This window comes from Rhinopithecus roxellana, chromosome 6, assembly GCF_007565055.1.
Source record: "Rhinopithecus roxellana isolate Shanxi Qingling chromosome 6, ASM756505v1, whole genome shotgun sequence".
Lineage (NCBI taxonomy): Eukaryota > Metazoa > Chordata > Mammalia > Primates > Cercopithecidae > Rhinopithecus > Rhinopithecus roxellana.
Genome location: NC_044554.1, coordinates 47,958,375 through 47,983,047, shown reverse-complemented (window position 1 = coordinate 47,983,047; position 24,673 = coordinate 47,958,375). Strand labels below are relative to the sequence as shown.

The 24,673-nt window shown below is 49.2% G+C and overlaps 2 protein-coding genes across 3 annotated transcripts in view; one reads left to right on the top strand and one right to left on the bottom strand.

The window, feature by feature from the left end:
* Positions 1 to 24,673, bottom strand: part of LOC104667537 (protein PMS2CL-like) — a 1,213,215-nt gene that overhangs the window by 119,454 nt on the left and 1,069,088 nt on the right. The gene's annotated exons all lie outside the window — the stretch shown is intronic.
* The window catches only part of MMD2 (monocyte to macrophage differentiation associated 2), a 55,079-nt gene that overhangs the window by 18,619 nt on the left and 11,787 nt on the right, over positions 1 to 24,673 (top strand). For both annotated transcript variants that reach the window (XM_010364573.2, XM_010364572.2), the window contains exons 2-3: positions 15,659 to 15,740; positions 21,648 to 21,808. In XM_010364573.2, coding sequence (XP_010362875.1) covers positions 15,659 to 15,740; positions 21,648 to 21,808 — 243 coding nt within the window. The remainder of the gene's footprint in view (positions 1 to 15,658; positions 15,741 to 21,647; positions 21,809 to 24,673) is intronic.

Here is a 24,673-nt window from a genome sequence, read left to right as displayed (position 1 = left end):
TCTCATCTGATAGTATCTGGGAGCCCCCTGAGGCTGGGAGATGGTTCTGGCTTTGGAGATACGGACCCTTCTCATCCCATAGGGGAAGAGATTTCCTGGGGAGCCACAGGGTGGGTGCCAAGGGTGGGAGCTGGTCTCAGATCTGTCGGGTCAGTACCCCCAGGCCCAGGGGGCCGTTCACATGGGATGCCACCACAGTGCACCTGAATGCTCTCTCCTGCACATCATGCCAGAGTCCCCTGCCTCTGGCACGAGATGCAAGCCCGGGCCCCTTCCACCCCTTGCTCAGATTCCCCTTCCTGTTCCCATCACTGTCTGCCCCAGGATTTTATTTCATGACCATTCCCAGGTGGCACCGGTCCAAGGACTGTTTCCCAAAGACTGAGCCAAGATACTGCCGGCCTTTCAGGAGGAGCCTTGAATTCATGAATGGACACAAAGAAGCGGCCAGGGCCAAGCAGAGAGGGGGAGAGAGGCTTAGCACAGCCGGGGCCAGCTTGGCCCTGCGCGGTCCTTTGCCTCTGTGGGACAGACGGACAGAACCCCCTTTGTGTAGGAGCCTGGGCAAATCTCTCTAGTCCTCTGTCCAAGGGACTCAGGGTCGCCACCGACAGGCACCAGCCCAGCCTGCAAGGGGTGGCTGCAGCCGCGTTCCCGCGTTCCCGGGCCTGGGCTCATTCATGAAAGGGGTCAGGCTTCTCTCTGGGGGCGGTAGACCCCAGCTGGGTCAGGCCAGAAAGAGAGGGAGGAATTGCAGAAGCTGAGCTCTGAGACTGGGCTTGGCTCCTACCAGACTGCGGAGGAGGGAGCCTGGGGTACTGGGGCCTGCCGGACCCTGCACCCAGGTCAGGATGCTCAACATGCCAGGCCCTGGGAAACCCTTCACACCCTTAGTCAGTCCTCACTACCGTCAAAGGCAGCCACTCTCCTGGCTTCATCAGACCTTCATCACACCTGCCTGCCTGTTCTTGAAGTTTATAGATTGGGCCAGGTGTGGTGGCTCATGCCTGTAATGCCAACATTTTGGGAGGCCAAGGCGGACGGATTGCTTGAGGTCAGGAGTTGGAGACCAGCCTGGCCAACATGGTGAAACCCCATCTCTAGTAAAAATGCAAAAAAATTAGCCAGTGTGGTTCTGTGCACCTGTAGTCCCAGCTACTCAGGAGGCTGAGGCAGGAGATTGCTTGAACCTGGGAGGCAGAGGTTGCAGTGAGCAGAGATTGTGCCACTGCACTCCAGCCTGGGCAACAGAGCAAGACTCCATCTCAAAGAAAAGAAAGAAAGAGAGAGAGAGAAAGAGAGAGAGAGAGAAAGAAAGAGAGAGAGAGGGAGAGAGAGAGATTGGAAGTGTATGCACTGCCATTTGACATTTGTCTCCAGTCTGCAGTGTCCTTATTTCTTCTGAAAGCTGTAATTCATTCATTCTCATTATTATCTAGTGTTCCATTGTGTGAATATTTCCATGCTAATTCTACCATGGGTGGCATTTGGGTAGTTTCCAGGACTTTTTTTTTTTTTCTGAGACAAGTTCTCTCTCTGTCACCCAGGCTGGAGTGCAGTGACATGAGCATAGCTCACTGTAGCCTCAAATTCCTGGGTTCAAGCTATCCTCCCACCTCAGCCTCCCGGGCAGTTGAGACCGCAGGTACACACCACCACACCTGGCTAATTTTTAAAATTTTTGTAGAGAAAGGGTCTTGATATGTTGCCCAGGCTGGTCTATGAACTCCTGGCCTCAAGCCTCAGCCTCCCTAAGTGCTGGGATTATAGGCGTGAGCCATCGAGCCCAGCCATCCCTCCCCAGCTTTGATGCAGCTTGTTTGATGTCATCTGGCCTTGAGTGTTGATTTCAAAACTTGACTTTATTTAAAATGTTTTGTATTTGATTAGATTTTAAAAAGATCACTGAGGTAATATACGAACATTGTAGCTGGTCAAGTAACACAGAAATATAAATAAAATAACATTTCTCATGCTCGTTTCCCCCAGTCTGTCCTCTGCTACAGCCAGCAGTTGGCTTTGCTTTCTTTCATACCTTCTGCCTTTCCAAGTCGACAACCTGGCCCTGCCCCTTGCTGTGTTTTGAATGTTTGTCTCTTCAAAAACTCATTCTGAAACTTAATCCCCATTGTAACAGTATTAAGAGGGTGGGAAGTTTGTGATATTTGAGGGGTGGGACCTTTGGGAGGTGATTAGGATTAGCTGCGGTCATGAGGGTGAGGCATTAGTGGCTTAAGAAGAGGAGAAAAACAGACTTGAGTTAGCACATACAGGCCCCTCACCATGGGATGCCCCATACTGCCTCGGGATTCTACAGCGTCCTCAGCTGCAGGAAGGCCCCCACCAGACACAGTCCCTAGACCCTGGATTTCCCAGCCTAGAGAGTTGTAAGAAATTAAATTGTTGGGCCAGGCGTGGTGGCTCATGCCTGTAATCCCAGCACTTTGGGAGGCTGAGGCGAGTGGATCATGAGGTCAGGAGTTTGAGACCAGCCTGACCAACATGGCAAAATCCCGTCTCTACTACAAATACAAAAGTTAGCCGGTAATAATGGTGGGCACCTGTAATCCCAGCTATGGGGGAGGCTGAGGCAGGAGAATCTCTTGAACGGGGAGGTGGAGGTTGCAGTGAGCTGAGATCACGCCACTGTACTCCAGCCTGGGCGACAAGAGCAAAACTCCATCTCAAAAAAAAAAAGAAAAGAAAAATAAATTAAATTATTTTCTTAGAACCAGGTGATGTGGCTCATGCCTGTAATCTCAGTGCTATGGGAGGCCAAAGGAGGAGGACTGCTTGAGGCCAGGAGTTTGAGACCCGCCTGGGCAAAAATAATGAGACCCCATCTCTACAAAACAATGTTTAAAAATTAGCTGGATGCAGTGGTGCACACCTGTAGTCCTACCTACTCGAGAGGATGAGGCGCGGTGGGATCACTTGAGCCCAGGAGTTCGAGACCACCCTGGGCAATATGGCAAGATCCTGTCTCTACAAAAAGTTAAAAATTAGCTGGGTGTGGTGGTGCATGCCTGTAGTTACTTGGGAGGCGGAGGCAGGAACATCGCTTGAACCCAGGAATTGGAGCCTGCAACAAGCTATGACTGTGCCAGTGCATTTCAGCATGCACGACAGGGTGAGAAACTGTCATTATTTTCTGTAAAAAACAAAACAGCAGAAAGTAATTTATAATTTATAATAATTTCCCTTCCTTCCTTCCCTTCCTTCCTGTCCTTCCTTCTTCCTTCCTTCGCGTCCTTCCTCCTTCCTTTTCCCTGCCTTACTTCTTTCTGTGCCGTCCCCTCATCCTCCTCTTCTCGTCTTTCTTCCGCCTTTCCTTTCGTTTTCTCTTTCTTTCTTTTCTTTTCGTTTTTTCTTTCTTCTTCTTTCCTTCTTTCCTTCCTTCCTTCCTTCCTTCTTTTTCTTTCTTTCTTTCCTCTCTTTTTTCTTTTCTTTCCTTTTCTTTCCTTTCCTTTTCTTTTCTTTTCTCTCTCTGTTGCCCAGGCTGGAGTACAGGAGTGCGATCTCAGCTCACTGCAACCTCCACCTCCCAGGTTCAAGTGATTCTCCTGCCTCAGCCTCTCAAGTAGCTGAGATTACAGGTGCATGCCACTGTGCCTGGCTAATTTTTGTATTTTTAGTAGAGATGGGATTTTGCCATGTTGGCCAGGCTGGTCTTGAACCCCTGACCTCAGGTGATCCATCCGCCTCAGCCTCCCAAAGTGCTGGATTACAGGCATGAGCTGCCACGCCTGGCCTATAATAGTTTCTTTATAAATTACCCAGTCTCAGGTATTCCAGCAGAAGATGGACTAAGACACACTTTAAAGTGGGCTGGGCATGGTGGTTCACACCTGTAATTCCAGCACTTTGGGAGGCCGAGGCGGGTGGATCACTTGAGGTCAGGAGTTTGAGACCATCCTGACCAACACGGTGAAACCCCGTCTCTACTAAAAATATAAAAAATTAGCTGGGTGTTGTATTAAGCACCTGTCATCCCAGCTACTTGGGAGGCTGAGGGAGGAGAATTGCTTGAACCCGGGAGGCAGAAGTTGCAGTGAGCTGAGATCGTGCCGTTGCACTCCAGCCTGGGTAACAGACTGAGACTTTGTCTCAAAACAATAAAAATAAAAATAAAATAAAGTAAAATATTCTATGGCAAACATTTCCTGTATAATTTTAGCATTTTTTAGGCTGGGTGTGATGGCCCATGCCTGCAATTTCAGCTCTTTGGGAGGCTGAGGCAGGAGGATTGCTTTAGCCCATGAGTTCACAACCAGCCTGCGCAACACAGTGAATCCCCATCTCTGCAAAATAAATTGATAATGAAATAAAAATAACACTTTGATTGTAGTTACATGAGTAAAATTTGAATACAATCTTATAAAGATTCAAACAACACAAGTCAAATGAAAGACTCTTTATCTCCCACCCAATCCTAAAAATTAAAAAATAAGGGAGCGGGGCAAAGTCTTCTGTGACCAGCACCCCCAAACTCACCGATCTCCCTGTTTTCTTTCAAGTCTATTTCTATGCATTTATGTTTCTAAAATGTTGGGGTGTGTGTGTGTGTTTTACAGTAATGAAATCATGTTGTGTATATAATTTTATTACTTGTTTTTTTTGTTTGATTTTGATGAACATCTTGGCATTGTATGTGGTTACACTTGAAATTTTTTTTTCCTGTGTTTTTGAGACAGAGTTTCATTCTTGTCACCCAGACTGGAGTACAGTGGCACAATCTCAGCTCATGGCAACCCCTGCCTCCCAGGTTCAAGTGATTTTCCTGCCTCAGCTTCCCGAGTAGCTGAGATTACAGGTGCGCACCACCACGCCTGGCTAGTTTTTATATTTTTAGTAGAGATGGGGTTTCTCAATATTGACCAGGCTGGTCTTGAACTCCTGACCTCAGGTGATCTGCTTGCTTCGGCCTCCCAAAGTGCTGGGATTGCAGGCATGAGCCATCTTGCCTGGCCAAAAATTTTTTATTTTGAAATAATTATAAATGCACAGGTAGTTGCAAAAATGGTAGAAAGATCCTGAGTATCCTTTCTCCAGTTCCCCTAGTGGAAGATCTTACATAACTCAAGTACAGGGTCCAAAGCAAGAAATTAATATTGGAGCCATTCCACAGTGCCTCATGGTATATAGCACCATTAACATATACAATTTTTTTTTTTTTTTTTTTTGAGATAGGGTCTCGCTCTGTTATTCAGGCTGGAGTGCAGTGGCTCAATCATGACTCACTGCAGCCTCAGCCTCCCTGGGCTCCAGTGATCCTCCCACCTCAGCCTCCTGAGTAGTTGGGAGTATAGACGCATGCCACCATGTCTGGCTAATTTTTTGATTTTTTTGTGGAAATGAGGTCTCACTGTCTCTGCCCATTTTTTAAATGCTAAGAAAAAAAAAGAAAAAAGAAAAAAAGAAACTTCTAAACATGCCAGTATCCAGGCTTTACCCCAGATGTAATAAACTGAAATCTCTGGGTGTGGAGCCCAGTTGTCAGTATTTTATTATTTTTTGAGACAGGGTCTCACTCTGTGACCCAGGCTGGAGTGCAGTGGCACGATCATAGCTCACTGCAGCCTCGACCTCCTGGCTCATGTGATCGTCCCACCTCACCCTCTCAAGTAGCTGGGACTACAGTCATGCAAACACCACGTATAACTAATTTTTTTCTTTTTTCTTTTTTTGAGACAGAATCTTTCTCTGTCTCCCAGGCTGGAGTGTGGTGGCGCGATGTCAGCTCCATGCAACCTCCGCCTCCCGGGTTCAAGAGATTCTCCTGCCTCAGCCTCCCAAGGAGCTGGAATTACAGGCACCCACTGCCACGCCAGGCTCATTTTTGTATTTTTAGTAGAGATGGGGTTTCACCATTTGGGCCAGGCTGGCTTTGAACTCCTGACCTCAGGTTATCCGCCTGCCTCAGCCTTTCAAAGTGCTGGGATTACAGGCGTGAGCCACCGTGCTCGGCCTTAAACCATATTCTTTATGACACCTGCAGGCTAGGTAATACCATTCCCTTTTACATACCCGGAAGCTGCAGCCCAGAGACGTTAAGTAATTTTTCCTAGCTCACACAGCGGTTAACTGCCGATGCAAGCATTTTCTGCCCAGCAGTGCCAAGCTCCAAAGCCTGTACCTCCTCAAGTTCAGGGTAAGAATTCATCATTCTCTCCTCATCTGCTGACAGCATCTGGCTCTGGGTTCTGGCTCGGTTTGGGAGTCCTCCACCAAGCCATGGCCACGTGCTCATCTAAGCAGTAAGGGTTGGCTACAAAATGAGGATTCTGTTCTCCAGGGAGGAGGAAGAAAAGTCCACTTCCCTCCTTTAGTTTAACCAGCCACGGCCTGCTAGAAACGTCGGCTTTTTCAAGAGAAGTTTCCCACAGTCAAGGCTGCCTCTCTGACTGCCAGCTCTGTTCTAACAGTCTTAATTTTATCTGTGCATTTCACTTGTTAAAAATGCATCCAGGCCAGTCCCAGTGGCTCACACCTGTAATCCCAGCACTTTGGGAATCAGAGGCAGGAGGATCGCTTGAGGCCAGCAGTTTGAGACCAGCCTGGGCAACATGGCAAAACCCCGTCTCTGCTAAAAATCCAAAAAAATTAGTCGGCTGTGGTGGTAGAAGAAATATAAGCATTGTGAACTGGGCGTAGTGGCTCATGCTTGTAATCCCAGCACTTTGGGAGGCCGAGGTGGGCAGATCACTTGACGTCAGGAGTTTGAGACCAGCCTGGTCAATATGGCAAAACCTCATCTGTACTCAAAATTCAAAAAATAGCTGGGCGTGGTGGGGGATGCCTGTAATCCCAGCTACCTGGGAGGCTGAAGAAGAAGAACTGCTTGAACCCAGGAGGGAGAAGTTGCAGTGAGCTGAGATTGTACCACTGCACTCCAGCCTAGGAGACTGTCTCAAAAAAAAAACAAACAAAAAAAAAACAAAAAAAAACAGAAAAAGGCATGTGGCCGGGCACAGTGTCTCATGCCTGTAATCCCAATACTTTGGGAGGCTGAGGCCAGAGGATCAGTTGAGTCCAGGAGTTTGAGATCAGCCTGGGCAACATATCAAGAGCCTGTCTCTACAAACAATTTAACAATTAACCAGGCATGGTGGTGTGTACCTGTGGTCTCAGCTACTTGGGAGGCTGAGGCAGGAGGAATGATTGGACCCTGTAGTGTGAGGCTGCAGTGAGCTATGATGGCACCACTGCACTCCAGCCAGGGTGATAGACCCTATCTAAAAAAAAAAAAAAAATACATTTATTATCCCTCAACTGGAGAATGGATGAACAAACTCTGATAGGTCCATGAGAAGCAATACTGCTCAGCAGTAAAAAGAAAGGGATGTGCGATACCAGAGAGGAATCTCAGATGCTCTCTGCTGAACAACAAAGCCAGACTGCAAAGGGGATGCAGGAGCAAAAACAGAGATGGAAGAAGCGAGAAAAATTACCAGGAAAGATAACGTTACATTTAGGAGAAGCCATTTTCTCTTAGTATAAAACAAATTTACCTTCAGTACATTTTGTTTTATTTTGAGATGATCATGCTCTGTCACCCAGGCTGGAGTGCAGTGGCACGATCTTGGCTCACTGCAGCCTTGACCTCCTGGGCTCAAGAGATCCTCTTGCCTCGGCCTCCCAAGCAGATGGGACCACAGGCACATGCCACCACACCGAGGTAATTTTTTAATATTTTGTAGAGACCGGGTCTTGCTATGTTGCCAAAGCTGGTCTCAAATGATCCTCTTGCCTTGGCCTCCCCAAGCGCTGGGATTACAATCGTGAGCTACCGCGCCCAGCCACAATACATTTTAAGAGAAAATAAGTAAATCCCTCTTTGGCATTCAGTGTACAGTTTCTTTTCACCTAAGAATGCACTTTCGACTTTATACAACAGATTCTCTTTAAACATTAAAGAAAAAAAAAAAGCTGTACAACTACTGTGTGACTCCATGTATGTGACATTCTGGAAAAGGCAAAGCACAGAGGCCAGGCCCAGTGGCTCACACCTGTAATCCTAGTGCTTTGGGAGGCCGAGGCAGGTGGATCACCAGAGGTCGGGAGTTCAAGACCAGCCTGGCCAACATGGGGAGACCCTTCCCATTTCTACTAAAAATACAAAAATTAGACGAGGGTGGTGGCACATGCCTGTAATCCCAGATACTCAGGAGGCTGAGGCAGGAGAATCACCCGAACCTGAGAGGTGGAGGCTGCAGTGAGCTGAGATTGTGCCACTGCACTTCAGCCTGGGTGACAGAGCAAAACTCCATCTCAAAACAAAACAAAACAAAACAAAAAAAAGCACAGAGGACAGGGGCAGGGTCTTGGCTGCCGGGCTGATGCTGGGCAGAGGTTTCAGGTGCAAAGAGGGGGGCAGGAGAGAATTCTGGGGGATGGTGGATCTGTTATTCATCTTGATGGTGGCGGTGGTGGTTATAGGACTCTCCGCATTTGTCAAAACTCACAAAACTACAGCAAAAAAAGAGGAAATTTTACTTTATGTAAATTATAATGCAAGTTAAAATATGAATTCACTTTTTCTTAAAATGCCCGACTAGGGGTTTAGGGAGGAAAGAAATGAGGTTGCAAGGAGCTAAAGGGAAAGTACTCGGGTCTTCAGGGTGGTGGGAACGCTGTTTCTTGGTCGTTTGCCCACGGCCCTGTCTCCGGGCCTCCCTCTCCCCTCTCTGCCAGCATTCAATGGTCACAGTGACTGAGAGACAAGGAGAGTCTTGTGGAACTCAGAAATAAATAAATAACTGTCCGTCCCAGGTCACCACGGCAACCGTGACATCACCCTGGGACCCATGTGGCTGGCACCCTTGGTGGTTTCCTGGTGTTTGTTACAGGAGCAGGGGGAGCCAGGGCTGCAGACCCGCGCCTGGTGGCAGGTAGAGGGGGAGACCTCAGGGGGAGAATAAGTTTCCCACCTTGGAGGCCGGTGCAAGTCGCACCCTCACAGCTGGTCTCCGGACTCCCTGCCCAGTTGGTGGGAAGCATAAATTGGCTGGGCCTCCTGGAGGGCTTTTGGGCAGAGTCTCTCTAAATGAGTACTGTGAGGCCAGGCATGGTGGCTCGTGCCTATAATCCCAGCACTTTGGGAGGCCAAGGGAGGACAATTGTTTGAGGTCAGGAGTTTGAGACCAGCCTGGGCAACAGAGCAAGATCCAGTCTCTACAAAAAATTAAAAAATTAGCTGGGTGTGGTGGCATGCACCTGTGATCCCAGTTACTCAAGAGGCTGAGGCAGGAGGATTGCTTGAGCCCAGGAGTTTGAGACCAGCCTGAGCAACATAGTGAGACTCTATCTCTACAAAAATTTAAAAATATTAGCTGGGCGTGGTGGAGTGCACCTGAGGAGGGAGGATCCCTAGAGCCCAGGAGTTCAAGCTTGCAGTGAGCTGTGATCACACCACTGCACTCCAGCCTGGGTGACAGAGTGACATTCTGTTTCAAAAGAAAAAGGTAAAGAGTCCAGGCGCAGTGGCTCATGCCTGTAATCCCAACACTTTGGGAGGCTGAGGTGGGAGGATTAACTGAGGTCAGGAGTTTGAGACCAGCCTGGACAACACAGTGAGACTTCACTTCTACAAAAATAAAAATTAAAAAAAAAAAAAAAAGTTAGCTGGGTGTGGTGGTGTGCGCCTGTAATTCCAGCTACTTGGGAGACTGAGGTGGGAGGATTGCTCGAGCCCAGGAGGTTGAGGCTACAGTGAGCTATGACAGTGGGGCCACAGAGCAAGACCCTTTCTCAAACAGCAAAAACAAAAACCAACAACAAAGGCCTGGACGCGGTGGCTCACGCCTGTAATCCCAGCACTTTAGGAACCCGAGACAGGTGGATCACTTGAGGTCAGGAGTTCGAGACCAGCCTGGCCAACATGGTGAAATCCCATCTCTACTAAAAATACAAAAAGTAGCTGGGCGTGGTGGCGGGTGCCTGTAATCCCAGCTACTCAGGATCTGAGGCAGGAGAATTGCTTGAACCCAGGAGGCAGAGGTTGCAGTCAGCCGAGATGGCGCCACTGCACTCCAGCCTGGGTGATAGAGCAAGACTCAGTCTCAAATTTATTAAAATAACTAAAAATAAAGAATAAAACAAGCACGATATGCACCTGTGTTTGTGTCCGAGGGCTGAAATCACAGGTGATCACACACCAGCGGCTTACAACAGCAGATATTTCTTCACATTGCCACAATCTCTGCTTCCAACATCACATGGCTGTCCTCCCCGTGTGTCTCTGTCTTCATTTGACGTTGTCCTCTCTGTGTCTCCTTCGTCTTTGTTTTTGGAGATGGAGTCTCGCTCTTATTGCCCAGGTTGGAGTGCAGTGGTGCAATCTTGACTCAGCACAACCTCTGCCTCCCAGGTTCAAGTGATTCTCCTACCTCAGCCTCCCGAGTAGCTGGGATTACAGTTACCCATCAGTATACCTCGCTAATTTTTGTATTTTTTTTTTTTAGTAGAGATGGGATTTTGCCATGTTGGCCAGGCTGGTCTTGAACTCCTGACCTCAGGTGATCCACTCGCCTCTGCTTCCCAAAGTGCTGGGATTACAGGTGTGAGCCACCGTGCCTGGCCTGTTTCGTCTTCTTAGGGAACCCTGCTCATATTGGATGGGGGCCCACCCTAACGCAGTCTGGCCTCATTTTTTTTTTTTTTTTTTTTGAGACGGAGTCTCACTCTGTTGCCCAGGTTGGAGTGCAGTGGCGCGATCTCGGCTCACTGCAACCTCCACCTTACGGGTTCATGCCATTCTCCTGCCTCAGCCTCCCAAGTAGCTGGGACTACAGGCACCCGCCACCACGCCCGGCTAATTTTTTGTATTTTTAATAGAGATGGGGTTTCACCGTGTTAGCCAGGATGTTCTCAATCTCCTGACCTCATGATCTGCCCGCCTTGGCCTCCCAAAGTGCTGGGATTACAGGCATGAGCCACCACACCCAACCCTGGCCTCATCTTAACTAATGAAATCTGCTCCAATCCTGTTCCCAAATAAGGTCCCCTTCTCAATACCGGGAGTTAGGTCTTCAACACTTGAATGCTGGGAGGACACGGTTCAACCCATATCACTATTTTTGTTGTTATTACTTATTAGTTAATAAGCCAATCCTGGCCGGGTGCGGTGGTTCACGCCTGTAATCCCAGCACTTTGGGAGGCTGAGGCAGGCAGATCATGAGGTCAGGAGTTTGAGACCAACCTGGCCAACATAGTGAAACCCCATCTCTACTAAAAATACAAAAATTAGCTGAGTGTGGTGGTATGTGCCTGTAGTTCCAGCTACTAGGGAGGCTGAGGCAGGAGAATCGCTTGAACCCGGAAAGCAGAGGTTGCAGTGAGCCGAGACAGCAGCATTGCACTCCAACCTGGGCGACAGAGCAAGACTCCATCTCAAGAAAAAGAGACTCTATCTCAAAAAAACAGAAAACAAAACAAAACAAAAAACCAAACATAAGCCAGTCTTGGCCACAGGCAGCTTCCTGGCCCACCTTGAGGAAGGTGGCATGTTCTGAGCTCCTGGGGAGGCTTCAATGGGGTCCCCAGGGTGGGTCCTCCATGTTCTCTGTGACTATAATTCCAGTTTTCAGTCTGCCCCTGCAAGGGTGCTGAGGCCATGGGAGATGGGACGTTGGTGTCTCTTTAGCTTGGTGCAGAAGCCTGTCCCCAGGGGTCTTAGGTTTCTCAACTGTCGAATGGGCTCAGTGTGACCCTGGTGTTGAAGTCACTTGACTGACTGTGGAATCATGTGACCATGGAGTCCCAGCTGGATGCAGGCAGAGAGCAGTCACCTGAACCGTTGGACCCTTGGACTCATCCAGGTGCCAAGTGTCCCAGGGCAAATCACAGTGTCAGTGCCTGGCAGACTCCCCTGCCCAGCTTTCACTCCTGCCCTGCCCTCACCAGCATACATGAAGCCAGCATACACAATGTGCTTCATAAATGAGCCCTGAACTATGCCAGCATAGACCTAGCACACAGAAGGTGCTCAATCAATGCCCCAGGGTCTGTACTAGCATGGAGCCAGCACACAGAAGGTGCTTAATAAATGCTTCACGAGCTGCACTTAGCATGGAGCCAGCACACAAAAGGTGCTTAATAAATGCTTCATGAACTATACTTAACATGGAGCCAGCACATCAAAGGTGCTTAATAAATGCTCCATGAGCTGTACTTAGCATGGAGCCAGTACACAGAAGGTGCTTAATAAATGCTTCATGCACTACACTTAGCATGGAGTCAGCGCACAGAAGATGCCTAATAAGTGCTCCATGAGCTGTACTTGTCATGGAGCCAGCACACAGAAGGTGCTTAATAAATGCTCCATGAGCTACATTTATCATGCAGCCAGCACACAGAAGGTGGTTAATAAATGCTTCATGAGCTGCACTTAGCATGGAGCCAGCACACAGAAGGTGCTCAATGAATGCTTCATGAGCTATACTTAGCATGGAGTCAGCACACAGAAGATGCCTAATAAGTGCTCCATGAGCTGTACTTAGCATGAGGCCAGAGTACAGAAGGTGCTTAATGAATGTTCCATAGCTGTACTTAACCTGGATCCAGCATACAGGAGGTGCTTAACAAATGCACCATGAGCTGTATTTAGCATGGAGCCAGCACACAAAAGATGCTTAATAAATGCTCCATGAACTGTACTTAGCATGGAGCCGGCACACAGAAGGTGTTCAACGAATGTTCCAGGGTCTTTACTAGCATGGAGCCAGCACACAGGAGGTGCGTAATAAATGCTCCATGAGCTGCACTTAGCATGGAGCCAGCACACAAAAGGTACTTAATAAATGCTTCATGAACTATACTTAGCATGGAGCCAGCACACCAAAGGTGGTTAATTAATGCTTCATGAACTATAGTTAGCATGGAGCCAGCACACAAGGTGCTTAATAAGTGCTCCATAAGCTGTACTTAGCATGAGGCCAGCATACAGAAGGTGCTCAATGAATGCTCCATAACTGTACTTAACCTGGATCCAGCACACAGGAGGTGCTTAACAAATGCTCCATGAGCTGTATTTAGCATGGAGCCAGCACACAAAAGATGCTTAATAAATGCTCCATGAACTATACTTAGCATGGAGCCAGCACACAGAAGGTGCTCAACGAATGTTCCAGGGTCTTTACGAGCATGGAGCCAGCACACAGGAGATGCTGAATAAATGCTCCATGAACTCCTGGTGTGACACCAGCATACAAAAAGTGCCCAATAAATGCTTAGTGCCCCATATATACCGCATGGAGTCATTTGTTCTGAACCATACACTCATTTGTTTGGGGGGCAGTCTACAAAGTAACCATCGGACATGGGGGGAAGGTTTTTGGTGTGTTTAGTGGAGTTTGACCCATTGGGTGGCTGCTGCTTGGCAACGTTCAGGTGAGCTGATGCCGAGCCTCTGTGGCCGAAGACATGCACGCTGCTGTGGTCCCGGCTGCTGGTCTGATAGCCAGGTGTATGCAGACCTTACCACCAGCTCTTGGATGCCTGTTTCCTGCCCAGGCAACCCTTGTCTGTCTTCCCGTCCTGACCTAAGTCCCCCAGCACAGACTTGCGTCAAGGCATAACTAGACGTTGGAGTCAACCGGGGCTGGGTTGAGTCCCTTCCCACCCTGTGATCTCCTTCCCTCACCTCCCTGCCCTGTAGCTTCTCCATCTGTAAAATGGCCAATAGCTCTACATGGTGCTCCAGTGAGGATTAAACAGAGGTGATAACGCTTTGAAGATTCTAAAAAGGCACACAAAACATAGAAATTTTTGTTTTGTTTGTTTTGATTTGTTTCGTTTTTTGAGAAAGACTCTCTCTCTGTCACCCAGGCTGGAGTGCAGTGGCACGATCTCGGCTCACTGCAACTTCCGTCTCCCAGGTTCAAGTGATTCTCCTGCCTCAGCCTCCCAAGTAGCTGGGATTACAGGCCTGTGGCACCACGCCCGGCTAACATTATTTTTTTGAAATGGAATCTCACTCTGTCCCCCAGGTTGGAGTGCAATGGTATGATCTCGGCTCACTGCAACCTCCACTTCCCTCAAGCGATTCTCCTGCCTCAGCCTCCCAAGTATCTGGGATTATAGGCACATGCCACCACTTCCAGTTAATTTTTGTATTTTTAGTAGAGACAGGGTTTCACCATGTTGACAAAGCTGGTCTCGAACTCCTGGCCTAAAGTGATTCGCCCACCTTGGCCTCCTAAAGTGCTGGGATTACAGGCGTGAGCCACCACACCTGGCCAAGAATGTTTATTTTTAAGATAAAGTCATGTAGCAATTTCACCTGAGCCCAGCAGAAATAAGTGCATGTGTTCACCAAAATATGTGCATAAAAATGTTCATGGGCCGAGTTATCCATAATGTCTCCAAACAGGAGTGTCCCCCTGCAGTGGGTTGGAGAAGTCACTTGTGGTCTGTTCACCCAGTGGAATACGATACAGCCATGAAAACTACCAATTGCTGTACCCCAAAATGTGGATGAATCTCACAAAAATCAGATTAAGCAAAAGAAGCCAGACACAAAACAGCGTGTTCTGTATGAGTTCATTGAGCAAGTTCAAGAACAGGGGAAATAAATCCAAGATGACAAGGGCAGAGGGTGGTTTCCCTGGGGAAAAGGTACCCATGGGAGGGGGCACTGGGCACTTTCTTGGGGGTGAGAAGTGAGCCATAGCTCTTCCTGGATGGTGGTTGTGTGGGTCTATGCATCCGTAAAAATCCTTCGAGCTGACCCCTTCAGAGCTATATTGTTCGTAAGCTGTACTTAGAGAAAATAAAAAACAGGAAATGAGGCCAGAAGCGGTGGCTCATGCCTGTAGTCTCAACACTTTGGGAAAACCAAGGTGGGAGGATCGCTTGAGCCCAGGAGTTCGGGACCAGCCTGGGCAACATGATGAAACCCCGTCTCTATAAAAAAAAAACAAAAAAATTTAGCCGGGCGTGGTAGATTGTGCCTGTAGTCCCAGCATCTCAGGAGGCTGAGACGGGAGGATCGCTTGAGCCCAGGAGGTGGAGACAGCAGTGAGCCATGATTGCACCACTGCATTCCAGCCTGAGTGACAGAGTGAGACCCTTTGTGGAAAGAAAAAAAAGGCCGGGCGTGGTGGCTCATGCCTGTAATCCCAGCACGTTGGGAGGCTGAGGTGGGTGGATCACCTGAGGTCAGGAGTTCGAGACCAGCCAACATGATGAAACCCCATCTCTACTAAAAATACAAGAATTATCCCGGCTTGGTGGCACACACCCATCTACTCAGGAAGCTGAGGCAAGGGAATTGCTTGATCTCGGGAGGCAGAGGTTGCAGTGAGCCGAGATCATGCCACTACACTCCAGTCTTTTGACAGAGCGAGACTCCGTCTCAAAAAAAAAAAAAAAAAAAAAAAAAGTGAAGAGAATGCCACATCTAGCATTTAGCAAAATTTTGTAAGAAACACCATGCTGGGGATTAGGCACAAAATATTGGATAACCCAAAACCATTTAATGATCAGAAAGAGTGAGGGAGGGGAAGGAAGAGGAGGGGGGATGGAAAATGGAGGAGCGCTCTTCTTTTCCTACCGGTAGAAAGTGAGGTCTTCAGGCTTCCTGGGAATTCGGATGGCACCTCTTCCCCAGTAGAGCTTCCTAGAATTCTCCCTCTGGAATTCTCCCTCTCCTTCCAGGTTCATGAACCACCGAGTCCCTGCCCACAAGAGGTACCAGCCCACAGAGTATGAACATGCGGCCAACTGTGCCACCCATGCTGTGAGTTGGCTTTTGGGGGGTTCAGGGCTGAGATGGGGACACTTCCAAGGAAGGGGGGTGGGGGAAGGCAACTCCTTCACGTATGTCCCAAGTGGCCCATTCCTCATGTCTTCTGTGGCCCTCAGGCCCTCAGAAGAGTGAGTGCGTCTCGTGGGAAAGCCACTGGGGTAAATTGGGCTGCAGTGCTGGGCGTGCCTCTGTCTTGCTCTAAGGATATTTGATGGGGCCGGGCATGGTGGCTCACGCCTATAATCCCAGTACTTTGGAAGCCTGAGGCGGGCAGATCACCTGAGGTCAGGAGTTTGAGACCAGCATGGCCAACATGGCGAAACCGCATCTCTACTAAAAATACAAAAATTAGCCGGACATGGTGGCAGGCACCTGTAACCCCAGCTACTCGGGAGGCTGAGACAGGGGAATCCCTTGAACCCAGGAGTCAGAGGTTGCAGTGAGCCGAGATTGTGCCATTGCACTCCAGCCTGGGTGAGAGAGCAAGGCCCTGTCTCAAAAACAAACAAACGAGAGAACCTTTGACGGCTCCCTAGTACCTAGTATGGCATCCTGTCACTCTAGCAAGCTCCTAGCCCATCTGGCCACGCACCTCCCACCAGCATGCTCTTGCTGTCAGCCTCGAGCACTTGAATCTGTCACTGTTTCCTAAATAGAAGACATGACTCTGTGCCTTTGCATGCGCTGTTCCTGCTGCCTGGCATACTTCTCGTCTCCACTCCAGCCCTGCCTATGAAACCCTTTCCATCATTCATAAGCCTTGCTGGAATGTTCTCCAACAAAGTCTTCCCCTCTGCCCAGATGCTGGGACGCTCTGAGCTGGTGCCTGCCTCCCCAGCCATTGTAGCCCTCATGGCCCAGCACCGCGCTAGCTGGAATGTACCAGTCCATCGCACATTCATTCAGCAAACAGTTCCTGGGTAACCTCAAGACAGCAGGCAGTGCTCCAGGCCCTGGCAATGCAGACATGAGTTCAGACAGAATCTCTGCTGGATTCTTTGGTATCTCAGCACACCTGGCACAGGGAGGTGACCAGATAGCCTGTGTGGAGGTGAATTAATTCTCAAACCCCCCGCCTTGACCTGTTAGACCCCGGGGTCTATTGTGTGTTTGGCCTGAGCCCAGGGCTTTCACGACGAGCCGCCGGTGTAATAGAAACGAGTGGCTGGTGCTGATTTGAACTTGGTGTGTGCCAGGACCACACTGGGTTCTTTTTCTTGAGACGGAGTCTCGCTCTGTCCCCCAGGCTGGAGTGCAGTGGTGCGATCTCGGCTCACTGCAATCTCCATCTCCCAGGTTCACGCCATTCTCCTGCCTCAGCCTCCCGAGTAGGTGGGACTACAGGCACCTGCCACCAAGCCCGGCTAACTTTTTGTGTTTTTAGTAGAGACGGGGTTTCACCGTGTTAGCCAGAATGGTCTCGATCTCCTGACCTCATGATCCACCTGCCTCGGCCTCCCATAGTGCTGGGATTACAGGCTTGAGCCACCGTGCCCCCACACTGGGTTCTAAGTTCGCATTTTCTCAGTCAGTCCCTTTTGAGCAGGTGCTCTGCTGAGCAGAGACTGGTGAGCAGAGGTTCTCACTGGCTCACCTCTGAAGCCCCATGCTGTGTGCATAAAGGGGCTCGGAAAATATTTGAGAATGACCACATGACTGCCTCTTTTGCAAGGGAGGAAACTGAAGCTTGGGTGAGAGAATCTGCCCAAAGCTGCAAGCTAATTTATCGACACAAGTCTATACTGCACCCCAAAAAGTAAAGCTCTAGGAAGAGAAGACCTGCTTTTGAATCCCAGCTCCATCATTTAGTGACCCTGAGCCTCAGTTTCCTTATCTGTAGAATGGGCATCGTAAGAGCCAAGGGTGGCCATGAGTGTTGCTCAAGGCACCATGTTGGCACAATGTGGGCACATTGACAAGTGTGTTTCTTTTCCAGTGTGCTCTTGAATTGGCCAGGCGCAGTGGCTCACGCCTGTAATCCCAGCACTTTGGGAGGCTGAGGCAGGTAGATCACTTGAGGTTGGGAGTTCGAGACCAGCCTGGCCAACACGATGAAATCCCATCTCTACTAAAAATACGAAAATTAGCTGGGTGTGGTGGTGTGCACCTGTAATCCCAGCTACTAAGGAGGCTGAGGCAGGAGAATCGCTTGAACCCGGGAGGCGGAGGCTACAGTGAGCCAAGATTGTGCCACTTTATTCCAGTTGAGTGCAGAACAGAATGAGTGAGACTCATTAAAAAAAAAAAAAAAAGAAGAAGTGCTGACTTGATCCTGTCATCATACCTGGGAGAAGCTGTGAAGCTGGGGACAAAAACCTATTTATGATCTCCTCTGGCCACTATAAACACAAAGCATATCATAGTCCAGCAGGCTCCAGGAAGTGGGTGACTGAGTCACAGGTACCAGGCCCCTGCTGTTAACTCATTCATTTATTGGATGCACCCTCAATTAGCACCTATGAGCATAGCGTGAGGACAGGGCATGTATCATTTCATTCCTGAGGACATGTCCTGTGCTCACAGGTTTGTGGAATGAATGAATGAGTGAGTGAGCAATGGAATGAATGAATACTAGGCATGGTAGGTGATCGCAAAAGAGCACAAAATAGGAGCCAGGCGCAGTGGCATGTGTCTGTAGTCCCAGCTACTCAGGAGGCCAAGGCAAGAGGATCATGTGAGCCCAGGAGATTGAGGCTGCAGTGAGCTGTGATTGTACCACTGCACTCCAGCCTGGGCAACAGAGAGATTCCACCTCTAAAAAAAAATATGTATTTTAAAATAACACAAAACATAATCAGAGTCTACAGCCTAATGACAAAGATGTCCCCAAATTATGAAGTAGCATGAAATAGATGCTGTTTATTTATTTAATTTTTTGAGATGGAGTATTGCTGGGACTACAGGCGTGCGCCACCAGGTCTGGCTAATTTTCGTATTTTTGGTAGAGGCCAGGTTTCACCCTGTTGGCCAGTCTGGTCTCAAACTCCTGGCCTCAAGAGATCTACTCACTTCGGCCTCCCAAAGTGCTGGGATTACAGGTGTGAGCTACCACACTTGTCGAGTTGTTGTTTATTTTTAAAGATAATGTAATAAGATTAATGACAGTGATTTTTTTTTTCTTTTTTCTTTTCTTTTCTTTTTTTTTTTTGAGACAGAGTCTTACTCTGTCACCCAGGCTGGAGTGTGGTGGCGCAATCTTGGCTCACTGCAACCTCTGCCTCCTGGGTTGAACCAGTTCTCCTGCCTCAACCTCCCGAGTAGCTGGAATTACAGGCACAAGCCACCATGCCTAGCTAATTTATGTATTTTTAGTAGAGATGGAGTTTTACCATGTTGGCCAGGCTGGTCTTGCACTCCTGACCTCAGGTGATCCTCCTGGCCTTGGCCCCCCAAAGTGCTGGAATTACAGGTGTGAGCCACCGCACCCGGCCAGAAATGATTTTTTAAAGTTATAATTCCATCGCCTACAGCAAGGCTTCTATCTTCCCTGTTGATGTTCAGTCTGTCATGCGCAGATGGACATGTAGGTGGCTGATGGCCTCTTATTAAGGAGCCATCCCATTCTGGTGCATTGCTGTTGACCTGTCCCCATCCAGCGCCCAGCCTGGATGTCGGGGAGGCTAGCAGGACACCTCCTTCCTTTGGGACTCACCTGGGCTGATTTTGCAGACAGATTGCTTTTCAGTGAGTCCTGGAGGATGCACGTTGTCGGGGCTGAATTCTCACTGCCTACTTTTTTTAAAAAAATGTTTAAAATTATTTATTTCTTTTGAGACAGAGTCTCTCTCTGTCACCCAAGCTGGAGTGCAGTGGCACGATCGTGGCTCACAGCAGCCTCTGCCTCCTGGGTTTAAGCGATTCTCCTGCCTCAGCCTCCTGACTAGCAGGGATACAGACACCTGCCACCACGCCTGGCTTTTTTTTTTTTTTTAAAGTAGAGACGGGGTTTTGTCATATTGGCTAGGCTGGTCTCGAACTCCTGACCTCAAGTGATCCACCCACCTTGGCCTCCCAAAGTGCTGGCATTACAGGTGTGAGCCACTGCACCAGGCCCTGACTTGCCTACTTCTTCCCAAAAGGGCTCTTCCAGCATTCCTTCCTTCCTACCTGCCTCCCTGCCTCCCTTCAGTATATATTTGTTAGGTGCCCACCGTGCACTGGTGACCCTGTGCAGCTCGTGTTGTGTGGGGGAAATAATGATTAAGTAAGTTTATCACATAAGATATGGGGGCTGCCAGGGAGAGAGGGCACCAGGTGCTATAGACAACAGGAGAGGCCTGTGTCAGTCAAAGGACAGAGCAGGTGCTCCTGCCAGAGTGATATTAACCAGCTGCTGAAGGAGCCAGTCTCCCGGAGAGTGAAGGGAACAGCATGTTGAGGACAAGGGAACAGCATGTGCAGAGCCCCCGAGGCAGGAAAGTGTTGGGACAACTGGACGAAGGCCAGGAAGGCCAAGGCATAGTGACTTGGGCAGAGCAGGAGGGAGAGTAGGGAAAAGCAGAGTAGAGGGGCTGGGAAGGGCCAGGCCATGCACCTATAAAGGCAGTGGATTTGGAGATTCCATTCTCTCCAGTGAATCATGGTGGACCATCCACGACTTAAAAATAATTTTTTTTTTGAGATGGAGTCTTGCTCTGTCACCAGGCTGGCATGCAGTGGCACGATCTCAGCTCACTGCAATCTCCACCTCTCGGGTTCAAGCAATTCTCCTGCCTCAGCATCCTGAGTAGCTGGGATTACAGGGGCGTGCCACCATGCCTGGCTAATTTTTTGTATTTTTTAGTGGAGACGGGGGTTTCACCATATTGGCCAGGCTGGTCTCGAACTCCTGACCTCGTGATCCACCTGCCTCGGCTTCCCAAAGTGCTGGGATTGCAGGTGTGAGCCACCGCACCTGGCCACCATCCACTATTTAAACCCGTTTACAAACTGAATGGTACCTGGCCGCCTGTGCTGCTCAGGGCTGGGCTTTTCCTTCAGGGCAGTCCAAGCAGATGAGGTCAGGACATCAGTGATGATGATGTGTGACATGTGGCACATCATACTTCTCTGTGTGGTGGCCCAAAGAGGGGCTGGGGTGTGGTGGGGGCGGCCACTCCCTGGGACGTGGTCTTTGATCGTTTCGTACATGGACCCCTTTGAGATATTTGAATCAAGTATCTAGACCTGCACTGTCCAGGTTGGCAGCCACTGGCCCCATGTGGCTGTTGAAATTGACACCTGAGGCTGGGAATGGTGGCTCACACCTATAATCCCAGTCCTTTGGAGGCCAAGGTGGGAGGATCGGCTGAGGTTAGGAGTTCAAGACCAGCCTGGGCATTATAGCCAGACCCCATCTCTATAAAAAAATGTAAAAAGTGGCCAGTTATGGTGGTGTGTGCCTGTAGTCCCAGCTACTTGGGAGGCCAAGGTGGGAGGATCACTTGAGCCCAGGAAGTCGAGTCTGCAGTGAACTGTGATTACACCACTGCACTCCAGCCTGGGCAAGGAAGGAAGGAAGGAAGGGAGGGAGGGAGGAAGGAAGGGAGGGAGGGAGGAGGAAGAGGAAAGGAAAAGAGAAAGAAAAGAAAAAAAGGAAAGGAAAGAAAAGGGGAAAGGGGAAAAGGGAAAAGGGAAAGGAAAGGAAGGAAAGAACGGAGGAAGGAAGGAAGGAAGGATGAAAGGAAAGAAGGAAAGGAAAGGAAGGAGGGAGGAAAGGAAGGAAGGAAGCAAGGAAGGAAGGAAATTTACACTTGAATCCATTAAAGTAAAATAAAATGATTCCATTCTTCAGTGGCACTGACCACATTTCAAGAGATGAGTTCTGCCACGTTGGGCAGCTCAGCCGGGGAAGGGGCAGGAGGCGTGCTCTGAGCCGCCCAGCTGCTGCACCTGTCCCCGCCGTCCCTGCCCCTCCAGTTCTGGATCATCCCCAGCATCCTGGGCAGCTCCAACCTCTACTTCCTGTCAGACGACGACTGGGAGACCATCTCCGCCTGGATCTACGGCCTTGGCCTCTGCGGCCTCTTCGTGGTCTCCACCGTGTTTCACACCATCTCCTGGAAGAAGAGCCACCTCAGGTGCCTCCTGCCCAGAGGGGACCCATGCCGGGTAGGGGGTCGGGGCAGGGGGACCCATGGCGACCCGGGGGGTGAACCAGGACATCCAGTCTGCCTAGTGACATTCTCTGCTGAGCTGGGAGGGGCTGGGGTAGGTGACCCACAGGCTGGCTTTGCAGGAGGCACAAGCCCTGCCTTACACAGGTTGCAGTTGGGTCTCTTTGGGGCAGACCACCTCGCCCAGGGGAGCCTGGTTTGCTCACTTGTTTTTTTTTATTTTTATTTTTTGAGATAGAGTCTCACTCTGTAGCCCAGGCAGGAGTGCAGTGGTGCTATCGCAGCTCATTGCAACCTTCGCTTCCTGGGTTCAAGCAATTCTCCTGCCTCAGCCTCCTGAGTAGCTGGGACTACAGTGTGTACCACCACATCCAGTTAAATTTTGTATTTTTTTTTTTTTTTTTGGTAGAGATGGAGTTTCTCCATGTTGGCCAGGCTGGTCTCAAACTCCTGACCTCAGATGGTCCACCCACCTCGGCCTCCCAAAGTGTTGGGATTACAGGCGTGAGCCACTGTGCCTGGCCAACACTGTACCTGGCCAACTTTTTTTTTTTTTTTTTTTTTTTTTTTTTTTTTTTTTTTTTTTTTGAGAAACAGTCTCAATCTGTTGCCCAGGCTGGAGTGCAGTGGTAGAGTCTTGGTTCACTGTAGCCTCCACCTCCAGGGCTCAAGCAATCCTCCTGCCTCAGCTTCCTGAGGAGCTGAGATCACAGGTGTGTGCCATCATGCCCGGCTAATTTTTGTATCTTTTTGTAGAGATGAGGTTTCACCATGTTGCCCAGGCTGGTCTCCAACTCATGGGCTCCAGTGATCCACCTGCCTCAGCCTCCCAAAGTGCTGGGGTTTCAGGGATGAGCCTTCACGCCTGGCTTGGTTTGCTCGCTTCTGAGAGGAAAAAGAGAAAAGCCCTTGCTGGCTGCAGGGTGGTCATGATGGGCCAGCTCCCCTCTGGGCTTTGTTCCAGGCATGCTACAGGTGCCATTCCCTAATCTTTTCAATAATTCTGCAATGTAGGCATTAGAATCCCTGAGTTTTACATTTTTGGTTTTTTGTTTTTTTTTTTTGAGATGGGGTCTCACTCTGTCACCCAGGCTGGAGTGTGGTAATGGTTCATCTTGGTTCACCTCCACTTCCAGGGCTCAAGCGATCCTCCTCTCTCAGCCTCCTGAGTAGCTGGGACTACAGGCATGCACCACCGCATTTAGCTAATTTTATGTATTTCTTATAGAGATGGGGTTTCATCATGCTGCCCAGGCTGATCTTGAATTCCTAGGTTCAGGCGATCTGCCCTCCTTGGCCTCCCAAAGTGCTGGGATTACAAATGTGAGCCACTGCGTCTGGCTAGTTTTGATTAAAAAAAAAAAAAAAATTACAGTGAGGCCGGGCAAGGTGGCTCATGCCTGAAATCCCAGCATTTTGGGTGGCCGAGGTGGAAGGATCACTTGAGGTCAAGAGTTTGAAACCAGCCTGGCCAACATGGTGAAACCCTGTCTCTAATAAAAATACAAAAATTAGCCAGGCACAGTGTCTGACACACACCCATAATCCCAGCTACTCAGGGGGCCGAGGCACAAGAATCGCTTCAACCTGGTAGGCGGAGGTTGCAGTGAGCTGAGATAGTGCCACTGCACTCTGGCTTGGGCAACAGAGTGAGAATCTGTCTAAAAAAAAAAAAAAAAAAGAAAGAAAGAAAAGAAAAAGAAAAAGAAAAAGAAAAAGAAAAGAAACCTTATTTGCTCAAGGTTGCATAGCAGCCACATTCAACCCAAACTGACTCTAGGAATCCAGGCCCCCCATAAAGCTGTATGCTGCTCCCTTTAATTTCTAGGAAGACATGCAGTTGAGCCGTGCATACAATCATTTGTCCAATTTGTTCAGGGCTGCATTTTGCTAGACAGAACCACAGTTTGTACGGGTCAGTGATTGCTTTGCAATGAAGTATGCCAGAGCATTGTGGCTGAAAATAACAAGAAACACTTATTCTGTCTCAAAGTCTCAAGGGGTTAGGAATTTGAGAGCTTTAGCTGTGTGGCTCCTGTCCGTGGTGTTTCCTGTAGTCAGAGGTTGACTGGGGCTGCTGTCATCTGATGGCTTGACTGGGGCTGGACAGTCTAAGCCCCCTCGCTTGGCTGGTGAGCTAGTGCTGGGTTGTAGTGTGGCTGTGTCTTCACAGCCACATGGGAGCTTGTTTTCCCCAAACTTAGCAACTTAACAGAACAAGGCAGAAGCTGTAATGTCTTTTATGATCTGGCCTTAGGAAGCATGCACCATCATTTCTGCAATGTCTAGTGGTTCCCTGAGTTTACCTTATTTGTTTTGGGAGGGGAGGGTCCCAGTGTGTGAATACCAGGGGTGTGATTCACTGGGCACCACTGTGGAGGCTGGCACATGACAGTCCCATGTATTGAGGGTTATTGCTCACTATACAAGGTGAGGTCATCATAAAAATGGCAGTTTGTTTATTTTTATTATTTATTTATTTATTTATTTTGAGACAGAGTTTCACTCTTGTTGACCAAGCTGGAGTGCAATGGCATGATCTTGACTCACTGCAACCTCCGCCTCCCAGGCTCAAGCAATCCTCCTGCCTCAGCTTCCCTAGTCGCTGGGATTACAGGCACTCACCACCACGCCCAGCTAATATTTTGCATTTTTAGTAGAAATGGGGTTTCGCCATGTTAGCCAGGCTGGTCTCAAACTCCTCACCTCAGGTGATCCCCCACCTTGGCCTCCCTAAGTGCTGAGATTACAGGCATGAGCCACCGCACCCGGCCAAAACAGCTGATATTTATTGAGCACTTACTATATACTGTGCTGAGTATTAGCTAA